At 39.6% G+C, this 13,363-nt stretch overlaps 1 protein-coding gene across 4 annotated transcripts in view; it reads right to left on the minus strand.

Annotated features, from left to right (window-relative positions):
- The window catches only part of PLCB1 (phospholipase C beta 1), a 625,546-nt gene that overhangs the window by 159,344 nt on the left and 452,839 nt on the right, over positions 1-13,363 (minus strand). For all 4 annotated transcript variants that reach the window (XM_059705575.1, XM_059705573.1, XM_059705577.1 and 1 more), the window contains exon 10: positions 939-1,085. In XM_059705575.1, coding sequence (XP_059561558.1) covers positions 939-1,085 — 147 coding nt within the window. The remainder of the gene's footprint in view (positions 1-938; positions 1,086-13,363) is intronic.

Genomic DNA, 13,363 nt, shown 5'->3' on the forward strand with positions numbered 1-13,363 from the left:
GTATGCATGCATATAAGCATAACCAATGGACACAAGACACTGTGGGGTAGGGGAGGCTGGGGCAAGGTCAAGAGGGAAAATAAAAAGGAGACCTATGTACTACTCTTTGTAATATTTTAAGCAATAAAACAAAATTAAAAACAAAAACAAACAAACAAAAAAACTTGTTTTTCTTTTTTAATTAACCAGTAGATTTTCCACAAATTCTTTTCAATGCCTGTGATTAGAGATCTGCTATACAGAAAGTATTCTCCTGGAAATGTATTTTGATTGTAAAAACATTTCAGCTTACTGAAATCTGTATGTTATAGATTTTAACTTAAAACTATGTTGAGATAACATATGTGTATTATGTGTGCATACATATGTTTTAATATTTTTTGATTTCGTGATCTACTAAAAACCACGACAATACTCAATTTAGGACAAATTGGGAAATACTTGTTTTTACTCCTTCATTGTAATATTTATAAAAAAATATAGGTTGTCATTCACAGGTCAATTTTTTTTTCATATCTAAAACCCTGTTATACCTTGAGCAAACTGGCAATTTGCTTTGTGCAGAATTTATTAATGCCTTCAGAATTTTTCTGTAGATAAAAGACCTGCAGATAACAAGTAGGATTGTAAATGGCTTTAAGTCCACTGAAGAATGAGCTCAGTTACACAAAAATTCCACTGGCTTGAAGATGCCACACACGGACACCTTTTAGAAGTCTCGGAAACTTAGATGGAGATACACGTGAAGAAATGATATTGTGTCATAAACATAAGGACACGACTGCTTACCTCTGGAGCCTCTGGTCATGACCCCAGTTCTCAGTGGGGTTTCACAGGAAACAAAAGCAAATGTACCTTCACTTATAGAAATGGAAGCAGAGGCTGGTGAGATTTGGTGAGACTGGCTCAAAAACTGTTAAAGAATTACCAAGTCGTACCTGTGAGGTAGGTGTTGTGCGAGGAATTAATGAAATAGTGAGAAAGGGGCTGAGACATATCTTCATTCAAATCCAGTTTCTCAGGTGAAACGACTCCGTTTTCTTCTCCACTCAGGTAGCGCATAAACCCGTCCACTGAGATCTGTCCTGGAGGCAATGCAGAGTGAAGAGGAGTTTGAGCGCATTCTTTTCATGGGTGGCTGGTACCATGTGATTTTACTTTTCCTGCCCAGAAAGCTCTGGTTACAGAGCAACACGGGCCACGGCAACCTGCTGTTTTGAAATATAAGGATGGTTATCAACTTTATGGATGGATACAAAAGTTATTAGAGCTTATCTGTGGCTAATAGAATTAGGGGTGAATTTCTAAATTTTCCATTATAAATATGTGCTACTTTTATAATAAAAAAAGTCAATTGCAAATGGTTTTATTATTTAAAATGAAGTAAAAATGTTTTCAAAAATAATCTCTTTTTTTTAAATAATAAAGATGACCACACATGAATCTCTTGGGGGCGGGGGGGGGGGGAATGGAAATCAAATGATAAAAAAGAGAGGTCTTTAAATTTCTTATTTAGAATGATTTTATTTAAAATGGAAGAAGTATGATTCACACTTTATTTGGTTTACTCAGATTCTGTTCTTTTCTTGTAACCTTTCTGAGGTGACTAATGCTAAATATTGAATTAATTCTTTATTGTTATCATAAAAAATCATACTAATCTTTATACAATACATAGAGAGAGCCATCTTAATTCTTTGATCCATCACCATGGTTTGTTTCTTGGACCTTAACCTCCAAAGCCTGAAAAAACCCCAGCACATTTGTGGGTGGTAAAGACCTTGCCAGTACATGTTAGGATCGTACCCTTTTATGTAATGATGTTTACTTTGAATTCATATTAGTTCACACAAACACTCCATCCATGCTTTTGTTCCGGCCCTCCAGTCCAGTTTAAGAACCCATTGTGGCCCTCGAGTCAAAAAGTTTGCCCACCCCTGTTAGAGGGTAGCATTGTGTTCTTGTTGAAACGGTGTCACATTAACATAAACGTGGTATACGTTCACTGAAGAAAATTAGGGAGTAGATAAGCAGAGGGGAAAAAGAAAACCTTTTCTGAACAGCTCTAATTCTTCTTTCAGAGCTAACTACTGTTAAAATCGTGTGTGTGTGTGTGTGTGTGTGTGTGTACTTCCAGAAGAAAAGTGTGTGTGTGTATAATTATTTAATGAAAGCACAGCCGCTGCCTTCAAAGAGCTCATAATCTAAGAGAAAATAAGACAGTTCACACCTTGAAAAGGAGATGTAAGCTCCTCCAAAGCAGGGTGTGCATTTCTGTCAGCCCTGGAATCTGCCACAAGGCTTTGTGCAGATAGGTGTGCAATCAGCACTTCTTTTTGACGATCAGTGATTTAAAATAGAAAATAAGTTGCTTTAAACCTGGACGATCATGAAGGACAGCATAACTGATTCTTTTTCCTGACTAGTTGGATCATGTGAAATTGCTAGTATTTGGCATTATGCAACCTGACAACTTGATACAACTTAGTCTCTCCCTACCTGTATTTCAGTGGACCTGCAGTAACTGCAAGTATCCTAAGGGACCAGCAAAGGAAAGTAAGGTGACTGCTGGGCTAGTGTGTGCACCACGTCGCTGTGGGGTGAGGAAAACTCACAAGTGTATACCTCTAAAGACATGCAGATGACAGCAGTAAAGTATTGTGTGCCCAACCACACTATCTTTATGGTGCTGGATTTAATCCTGAGGCTGTCAGCTTGTGTCTGTTATCTTACAGGAAAAAATATCTTTGGTCTAATCAGCAAATTTTAAAAGCAATTAAGACAAAACATGTGCCAATATGGCGGTGATGAAAAATTAATTCCCATTGATTCCCATTTATTGCCTCTAATGCCTTCTGGGCACTTGTGTTGAGAAAGATTCTGAAGTGAACTTTTGATTAATTTTGATATCAGCATGGGTACAGGACAGAAAAGTGGGGGTATACAAGATATACTTGTCATTCTCAAATGAGGATATTATAATTAAAGTCAAGTTTATACTCTACAATATGCCAGGAAGCTTGTGTCAAAGTTCTATTTAATCCATTAAGGAGGAAACCAGGAATATGACAAGGTCATTTCAAAGGACTCTATGAGACTCTGATACATGTATGTGTGTGTCACCAAATTCCCCAAACAGAGAAAAACAACAACCCCAAAACTTGTCCTATTAGTCAATAGGATATAACCAGCTCTGTATTCAATTTAGCAATTTTTTTTGCATTATCATCTCTACCTTTATTATTTCATAGAAACTGAACATTTTAGTCAGTAAACAACAAGAATTAGGTGAATTGGTGTTTGAGAGGGTTATTTATCATTAATCATACTAAATAATGTAAAATTCCCCAGTGATGAATTTACCTAACCTGGAATAAGAATGATGAATGAGATTAGAGCACAGTTCAGATTATGATTATAGACTAGGTGAGCAAACCCTGGGAACCCCCTTTCAACCCCAAAGCTTTCCCTTGCTAACTAAAGGAACAAATGTGAAGATTTTGATGCACCAAATGACTAAGCACAGATATGCCAAAGTCAAGAAGAGCCAATGAAAAAGTAAGGATAAGGAGTGGTCAGTTTATAAGTTGCAAGGTGTCAGCTAAGGGGTCTGGAGTTCATTTGCAAAAATGCAGATGGTACAGGCATAATGAATTAGCCCCCAAATAGTTCTGACTAGTAAAGGCTTTGAGACAGAAAACAGAGTCTTACTGAATTTCCCTTTGTTGCATATAACCTACAGTTAGAGTATTTGCATTTGCTGTTAACTTAAATGCATCAGTCTTTTTGCACTAACCTTGCACTATTTTTTGCACAACTGCTTACATTATTTTTCTGGTCTACTGAGGAGCATAGATGAATGGAAAACATTGAGAGTTAAGATAGGAAAACATTGATATTCTAAACAAATTAGTAAGAGCACAAGAAATCCATTCCTGTGAGCAGTAACTGATCAGGGACAAACTCCACAACCATAGGATGAGTCAACTCTACAGACTCATAAGTCTCTTCTGGCTCTAAAATTCAATGAGTTCAAGTGGTTTAATATAATGGGGATGGTTACTAGCTCAATTAAAACAAAATGTCCCATAATAGAATGAGATTATAAAACATCAAACCACAGTTAGGAGCAATGCTACAATTTTCTGGAATAAAATCAACAGTGAAGGAAGTTAAGTTCAGAAGGATAAGGGCAGCTGACAAAGGCTGAAAGCAGAGCCCCCTATATATTTTCTTAAGAAAACGTTTGTATGCTTCCAATTGAGTGTGTCACTCATACCAGTATAATGAAGCATATATACTGTTTGAGTGTGTCACTCATACCAGTATAATGAAGCATATATACTGTTTGAACCACTTGGAATAGCGATTTTCAACCTTTTCATCTCATATACCCATAGGCTAATTACTAAAATTCCTTAGCACAGCAAAAATGTATTTTTTACCAATCTGACAAAAAAAGGTATACCTTTGATTCATTCATACCAGATGGCTATTGTTGTGTTGGCTATTGTCATTTTTTTTTTTTTAAATTTGACAATCTATTTAGCCACTGAACCTGACTAAAGTAGTCAGGTATTGCATGTTTTAAAAATTCTTGTGATTAAAAACAAAACAAAACAAACAACAAACAAAAATTCTAGTGATATGCTGGTTTAAAATTTCTGACAGAGTCAAAATACAAAAAATATAAGTCCCTCAAGGAATGAAAGACAACAACAATATCCCTGACCGGTTTGGCTCAGTGGATGGAGCGTCAGCCTGCGGACTGAAAGATCCCAGGTTCAACTCTGGTCAAGGGCATGTACCTGGGTTGCAGGCAACATCCCCACTTGGGGGTGTGCAGGAGGCAGCTGATCGATGTTTCTCTCTCATCGATGTTTCTAACTCTCTATCCCTCTCCCTTCCTCTCTATAAAAAATCAATAAGCTATATTTAAAAAACAACAACAACAACAACAGCTGTATAAAGCTTTTCCATTCAAAAGAAGTTCTGGCGTTCAACAAAAAAGTGAACTGATGATGTAAAAGTGAAGAGATCTGACTTTTATGGGGAGGAACAATCTCCAAAGAGACATAGGAGGAAAGTGGCAAAATGATGGCCCCCAATGGCCACTGATATGACTCCTCATATGTCAGCGATATCCTTGCTGCAAAGAACTCTCAAATGTCCCATGGGTTTGCACAGATGCCATGGCCAGCAACTGTACCTCTACTTCTTTCTGCCTGTCTTCCTCCCCTGGGTTAGATAATGACTGAGGCTCCACCGATGGCCTCCTGAACATGTCAGGAAAACAGAAATTCGAAATTCTGCTGTGACAAAAATGAGAGCACTCAGGGATGCTCTAAAACAATGCAGTGTATCCACTGCCACTCAACTGGATGTATTTCATGCTCACAAGTGCATGCAAAGGCCCTTGAATAATTTATTAGGGTACGAGCTACTCCGATATCTTATCTAAATCTGAGGCCAGCCCATGGGCCTCAGGAACAACCAAGAGTGAGGAGGCTTTGTGTCCAGACAAGGAAACTTTGAAGAATAGAACAGAAGAATGGTATAAGGAGTCTTGTGGACTGGTCCTCCCATCATCTCAGGTTCTGATTCCTCTATTGACTGATGTCTAGAAGCTGACTTCCAACAGGACTTTTCAGCTTTCCCATTCTGTTCTGGGCATCTGAGAATGATGTTTTAGGTCAAGTCTTTCGGGGAAGAACAAGATATCATGTACTTACTTACCCTGGAGCTAAGGCATTCCTTTTCAGTGGTTATTAATAAACATATTTTTAGGGAGATTCCAGAGGTGAAGAATAACCAAGGATGGGCCCAACAGAGTCCTGACCTTCAAGAACTTAAAAAAAATACCATGGCAGAATTCTTATTTTTTAAAATATATTTTTAAAATATATTTCAGAGAGAAGGGGAGATGGAGAGATAGGTAGAAGCATCAATGATGAAAGTAATTGGTCAGCTGCCTCCTGCATGTCCCCCCACTGGGGATTGAACTCACAACCTGGGCATGTGCCCTGACGAGCAATGGAACTGTGACCTCCTGAGTCATAGGTCGACGCTCAACCATTGAGCAACACAGGCCAGGCTCTCTCCTGATTCTTTACACGAGCTCAGTGATCCAGGGAGGGAAACAGTACAGCATGATCAAAAACAATACAGCATGATCAAAAGCTCTAGGTAGGATTCATGGGCACATTACTCAGGTACCTTGAAGTCCGGCTCTTCCCTGCTCAGTGTGTTTTTTAATGGGAGGGTTACCTTGGGGATCACTCCATCATGGCATCAAAGTGCCGACATGGAAGTGCTCCTGAGCTAGTCCTAAAAGCAGATGTGAGGCAGCAGCAGCAGAATGCTAAAGAAAAAATAATGCTGCGGAGGTTCAAGGAAAGACATGTGGCTGGCTGTGTTTACAAACATAGTCTCGTGTGTGTGTGTAATGGATTCTGACTTTAAAGGAAATATATGGTATAAATGCAAGCAGGATAGGAAAGGAAGAAAGAGAGGAAGCCAGTGTTTGAAGAGCTTCATGAATTTAATCTATTTCCAGTGTAATGTTTAACAAACATTTATATATTGCTTGCTATATGCAAATATTAACTCATCTCATCCTCATAATAACTCTATGAAGTGGATACTGCTTTGATGCTTATTTTATAGGTAAGAAATGGAAGGCAAGTAGCTTGCTTAACATCACACAGCTTGTGAGTGGATAAGTTGGGTTTTGAGCCTCGGTAGTCAAGCTTTCTGTTCTCTGCCATTAACCACAACATTATGCTGCTGCAGAAGACACTGCCTGTAATCTAGTAATAGGAGAAGGTAAATAATACTAGGAGGAAGAGCTACATTATTTGAGCACCAACAATGTGCCAGGCACAGAAATCCTATGAGAGATGTATTTTTAAACTCCCATTTTCAGTTGAACAACTGAGGCTTAGAGAGGTAAGCAATTTTTCTGGGGTTACAGGGGTACTTCATGTGAGAGCTGGACCTGGAATGCATGCCAGGGCAACAGAAGGAGACAGTGGTGAGTAGGACTGATAGCTTTCCCAGCACTCGCCTGGCTGAGGACACGGATGATGGAAAGGAAAGGGTCTTGCCTCTGTGGCAATTGGCTTCAATCAGGGCACCCTGAAGGAGTCCTAAAATAGTCCTGAATGTGACCAAAGAAGAGTTTTTCCCCCTGTGATTTACTTATCAGACTAAAACGTGCTACTTTAATCTCTCTGTTGAAATAAGCTGGGCTCAGGCAGGACAAATGACCCATCTGGCAGATGCATGAGGATTAGCTCTTTGATTAGGATTTGTCTACCACAGTGTAAAATTCTTTTCCAGCCTGAGTTTGCATTCTAGTCTTTGCAAGTAATTTAAAGGCATCTGCTAGCATTTTTATTCCCTAACCCATGAATCTAACTTTTAGGAAGAAAAATAAAATACAACAGAAAACTTGTTATGTCAGTGTGAGGGCAAGAGAAATGCTAAACGGAAGATGTGACACTGTTCTGTAGGTCTTGCAAAAAATATGCAAGTTAGCTTAAAGAAATAAAAATAGCCCCGTACAAGCAAATAACATCTTTCAAAGCCCGGAAAACCAGAGAATTCTCTACAAATTCTGCCTTGCAAGACAGATGGCCTATAAATCCACAGAGTCATCACACATTTGAGATGGGCAAACTGGACAACATGTGTGCCAGTTAGCATGGCCACCAGCCTCGTTTTGTTGAGCCAAATGCCAATTAGTCAGGCTCTGGCTCTCAAATGTTTGGATGTCACTGGAATTGGGTGGTTGAGAATCCATTCATCATCATTCAAGCCCCACTCTTAATGTAATGATACCAGCGCATGTTGGAAGGCTACTGGTCCAATGGATTACTTAGCACCTTCTAAGTCCCTTCCATGCACAGCACTGAGAAGCTATTTCCTTGGCTCATGAATATTCCTTGGCTGTGACCCTTATGTGAATTCTGCTAGAGCAGCACAGAGAAAGTAAGTGCAGATGGCTTTAATATCCCATGACTCACCAAAGTCCCTTTGCCCGCTTTCAGAAATTGTCTATTAAATGTTCCTTTTTCACTTATCTTTGCTTGGGCACAAACTTTCCTATTACATTTGCCAACTGTGTTTTTGTACAGGATATGAACTCTGCTTGTTTCTTTACCCATTTTATCAATTTTTTTTCCAACCCTGAAGTCAGTATGTTCTATACATGTCCTCATGTATTCTTATTTTAGGTTGAGAAGTGTCAGACATTTTTATTCCATCTTGATTGCTAAACCTGTTTTATTATCGTAACCATGTACAAATACAAGCCCAAGATACTGTATGATAATGGCCACTAAATGGCTATGTGCTCTTCTCAAAAGCCTTTACAGATTAACTCCATTACCCAGCTACCATGCCTTTCTGTGTTCCTGAGTTCTCCCATATTAAAAATAGTTGAACTTGTTAATGTGGTTTTGTGTGAAAGTTCTTAATGATAACACCTACCTTTGATTGAGCACTTTCCCCTTTTCAAAATATTCTTACATCTGCAATTTATTTGCTCCTCACTGTTCAGTTTGGTAGGTAAGACAAAGTTTTATTATTTAATGTGACATATAAATGTTGACCCAATGAGGTTACACAATCCCTTTAAATTGACATGGCTACATGAACACAGACTCCAGATTAGAACCCTCCATAGCTTGGAGTCTTTCCACTAGATTTGTGAAAGAACTAATTGGTCATTTAGGGTTAGAGGTTCTCAGAGGGTAGTGAAGAAGTTCACTGCATTTTATTAGTGCACATAGCCATTTAGTGGCCGTTACCACATCGCTCTATCCGAAGAGACCCTTCACAATGGTTCCTGAGCCATAATGCACAGGAGGCAAAAATGTTCTTGCCCTGGCTGGTTTGGCTCAGTGGATGGAGCGTTGGCCTGCGGACTGAAGGGTCCCGGGTTTGATTCCTGTCAGGGGCATGTGCCTTGGTTGCGGGCGCATCCCCAGTGGGGGGTGTGCAGGGGGCAGCTGGTCGATGTTTCTCTCTCATCGATGTTTCTGGCTCTCTATCCCTCTCCCTTCCTCTCTGTAGAGAATCAATAAAATATATTTTTTAAAAAATGTTCTAGATCCTTAACTAGAATGTCATGTTCTTTGGTCAAGCTGGACATTGGCTTTCTAACGTCAAGGAACATGACCTTCTCTTTGTTTTCATCTCTCCCAGTGTCTAGCATAAAGGCAAGTCCACACTATGTGCTCATTAGTGTTTTCTATAGCTACCTGAACATGTTATCACTTAGTGCCTGAAATGCTACCTGACATTAATCTGCCCCTCATCTAGCCCCCTACACTGCAGCATTCCTGGAGTACAGCGCAAATGTCACTCTCCTCTTCAAAAGCCTTCATCCTTCCTCACAGAGGAGTTCTGCTATACTGACTGCTCCATGCGGAGAAGAATGGCACCTATTTATTGCCTAGTACAAGGGTGGACACAGGCAGTAAGGCTCCAAAAATGTGTGTTGACTAAATGAATGAGCCAAGATTAGCATCAAGGCCTACATGTCCTTTTAGCTTCCCTTCTTATTTACTTCCTTCTCAAACAAACTGATAAAAGTTACTTGACCATTCAAAAACTCAATTTCCATCTGGTTGGCATGGCTCAACCTCTGAATCAGGAGATCATGGTTCAATTCCTGGTCAGGGCACATGCCCAGGTTGCAGGCTCAATCACCAGTGTGGGCATGCACGGGGCAGCCAAGCAACAACTTTTCTCTCACCATTCATGTTTCTATCTCTCTTTCCCTCTCCCTTCCACTCTGAAAGCAAGAAAAATATATTTAAAAAATAAACAAAGACCCAATTCCCTCATTGTAAAATGGAGGTAATAATACACTCAAAGATTTGCCCTGAGGTTTAGACAAGATAATTGGCTGGTAAAGAGCTTGAAGTGATTCTTGACACTCCCTAGAACCTCAATAAATAAAACATCCCCTTTCCCTGGAACATAAAGGACACTAAATAGATACTTGCTGAATGGTGGTGTACCACATTCTATCTTGTAGTATAGTAATTTGTATACTGATATATTTGTATATATCACCTGTCTGAATTATAGTCTCCTTGAGGATGAAGACTTTATCTTGATTTTGTTCCTCTTCTTTGTAGTTCTTAAGTTAGGTGGGCCATACATGCTTATTAATTCAAATACCCATGCAACTGCTTCAGTTCAGTTATGTATTACAATAAAGAAAAGAGTGCATTGAGCATCAGGTACCTTGGAGGATCTCTCCTTTGATATGATGGAGATTCTTGAAAAAATCCTTTCTACATGGGCTCCTGGAGTTTGACCCAGGATTGAGATCCAGTCATGCACACACTAACTTGCGCGATGACACCACCTTTATGGCTGCCTTCCTTTTTTCATTCGCACTTCCTAAATTGTCCCACCCAGGATCACCTCTTAAATAAACTCCTCATGCTTGGGTTCTTCTCCCAGGGTAGGCTTCAGGGGGAACCCAAACGAAAACCAATTGCGATGTCAATAAGAAGTATTTTTGATTCATTTTCTATGTGTTAATGTAGAGTGCTAGGTGAGAAGGTTAATTCTGTCAGTCATCCTTAGTTAAGACTTCCTCTTCAAATAACGCTATTTTTACTCTGTAGATAATTTTGCTTTCACAACTGGAGTCCTACAGATTCCAGTGGTTCAGAATTAAGGCAGAGCTCCTAAAATACCTATAATGAATTAATGTCTTAGTTGGTCATTCTCAGCTTCCTGACATTATTTCACCCATTCCCATGGCACATTTTTCAGCTTTCTTGTTAAGTGCCAGGGTTGGAGAGTCCACACCTCCCCTCACCTGGTTTTCTTGTGGTCATTGTTTTCCATGAACTTGATTCTTTCTGTATTTCATCTGTTTCCCTACCAGTTATTTGCTATAAAATAAACTGCTAACAAAACTGGAATTCTGGGTAATGCAGATGTTGGGAGGCCAAAGGACTGTGGCTTTGTAGCCTTTCTCAAGCACAGTGCAATCTGCAAGCTATTCATTTTATCCGAGCCATAGTCCCACCTAACACTTGGAAGGGGAAAAGTATAATAGCCAGAGATTATTAATGCTATGCTCTTATGGGAGGTTGCAGCTAGGGAAAACATAGCCATTATCTGCTTTGTCCAATAGCTCTCACACAAAGAGCAAGGCATCTCAGGAAGGTATACTCTGATGCCATAAAAAGCTGCCACCAAACTCAGCATCCTGGGGTGGATTAGGCTACCAAGCTCACTTCCCTATCTCTTGGGACTGGCATTTGACTTTATTTTTTACAATTTATATTTTTCCTGGTTGGTTGTTTTATGAAAGAGGCCATTTTGGCTGTGAATGGACATGGTCGTGACTTTGAGATGACTGAAGAAAAAGGCTAGAGGAATAAAGTAAACAAGACTTCTGGCCAGGCATTTGCATCTCTTCAGATCAATTCCTGCTTCTTGGGAAAGGAGGAAATGCAATCAAGGAGGGAAAGTGGAGGGAGTTACCAAGTCAACTAATGATGAATGGATTCATAATAGCTATCTTGAAAAAAAAATGTTTTTTTTTCATTTTGACTGATCTCTCATACTTCAGAAAAATCTCCGAACATATGAAACACAGAGTTAAGACTAGCTTGAAATATAGTCATAGGTGATAATGTCATTCTTCTGTGACCTTCCACAGAAACTACAAAGTCAATAGGTAGATTTTAAATGTGATCTTAATCAATAAAATACTCGCGTGGCTTTTCAGCAGCTTTCTTAGTGTAGTAACTCAATTAATGCACAGAGAGAATTGCCTACCTCATACAGTTTTCATCTGTCTCTGTCTATTAGGAAGAAATTCTACTGCATTTAAGTTTACTTTGTTCATTCATTGTAGTTCTTTTATTTTTTGCAGGGAATCTATTTAACACTATTTAAATGGATGCCACCTTAATTGTATGGCAGACCTTTGAACCAGTCAATATTTCCTCCAGTTGAGTGGTTTTTAAACTGTGCATCCTGAATCCTGGGGGTTGTAGCAGAAGTTCCTGCAGAGAATGGGGCGGGGCAGGAGAGGAGACGGGAACAGGGCAGCCATCAGCAGCTATACTCCAGGCTCCCTGTGTTAAATTAATAGAGCGTTCCTATAGATTTTTCCTACACATTGGCCTTTCTTGTGAGACTTTGTTGGAAGAAACAAACACAAATACAAGGATGCTATGTCAAGGACAACACTAAAAACCACTGCTATCTTCTAAATAGCTGGCCTTGCATCTCTTTTCTCAGCAAGTCCTGGTGGAGGGGCCGAAGCAGAAGTCTGGAGTAGTGGGGAGGACTGTACCCTGGGACATGAAAAATGCAGCCTCTTCTGTGACCTGAGTTTGGGCTAAATAGCTAAGACCCTTATGGACTGGAGATCCCATGATTTGAGGCCACCAGCAGGGATGCACAGTGCCAACAAGGCAGTAACGTGATAGGTCAGAAGGGCTGAGCTGTGGGCATTTATTCTTCACATTTGTTCTCTCAATGCTCAGCTTCGGGGACCTGACCCATCTTTCACTTTTGATTTTGTGAGGGCCATTTATAAAAGTGCTTGTCTTTGTTTGGTTTCTTGTAAAAGTAGGTTTTCAGACAAAAATTTGAGTAAACATAGTTTATTTCAGAGGTTACTCTAAAAAAAAATAACTGTAGGGGAGTAGAGAAATGGAAAGGGAAGGAAAGAGCTAATGAAAGGAACATGATCAATCAGGTTACAATTGTGGGCAACTAAGGCTAAATTGCACTGAGCAGCTCCAGGAGAAAGTGGAGAAAATGCATAAAAAATGTCCCACACAAGGAGCAAGGAAGATGAGGTACTGCTTCCTGAATGGAAACCACTTCCGGGGCCATGGAGTCCTGGGCACATGTAGGTTGCCTGTGCTGGGCTGAGAGAAGGTCCTGGAGAATTGCAGAGGCTGCTGTTAACCATGTTGGATAACGAGTGCCAAGAGATATGGGAAGAACACCCAGATCTGCTCCTGTTATTATCATCCCACTTTATAGAGAAGGAACCTGAATGTCAAGCAGGTCAAGTCACCCGCCTGAGATGAACTGGCTTAAGCATCATACTATGCCAGCATTTTTAAAAATTATGGATGCATAATATTAATGAAAAGTCATTATTATTTATGATTTCTACTTAATGAAGATAAATGGTGCTGAGAAAATAATGATTTTTAAAATCTACTTGGAAAATTAAGTGATAAAGAGTAAGAATGTCTAGGACCAATGTTCTCAATCTCACTTCTAGACCAATTAATGGTTTGAAATTATTTGGTGTAAATGCCAATTATCACTTTTCATTAGTTCATGTCAACCAAGGTTT

Source organism: Myotis daubentonii, chromosome 8 (genome assembly GCF_963259705.1).
Source record: "Myotis daubentonii chromosome 8, mMyoDau2.1, whole genome shotgun sequence".
NCBI classification, from domain to species: Eukaryota; Metazoa; Chordata; class Mammalia; order Chiroptera; family Vespertilionidae; genus Myotis; species Myotis daubentonii.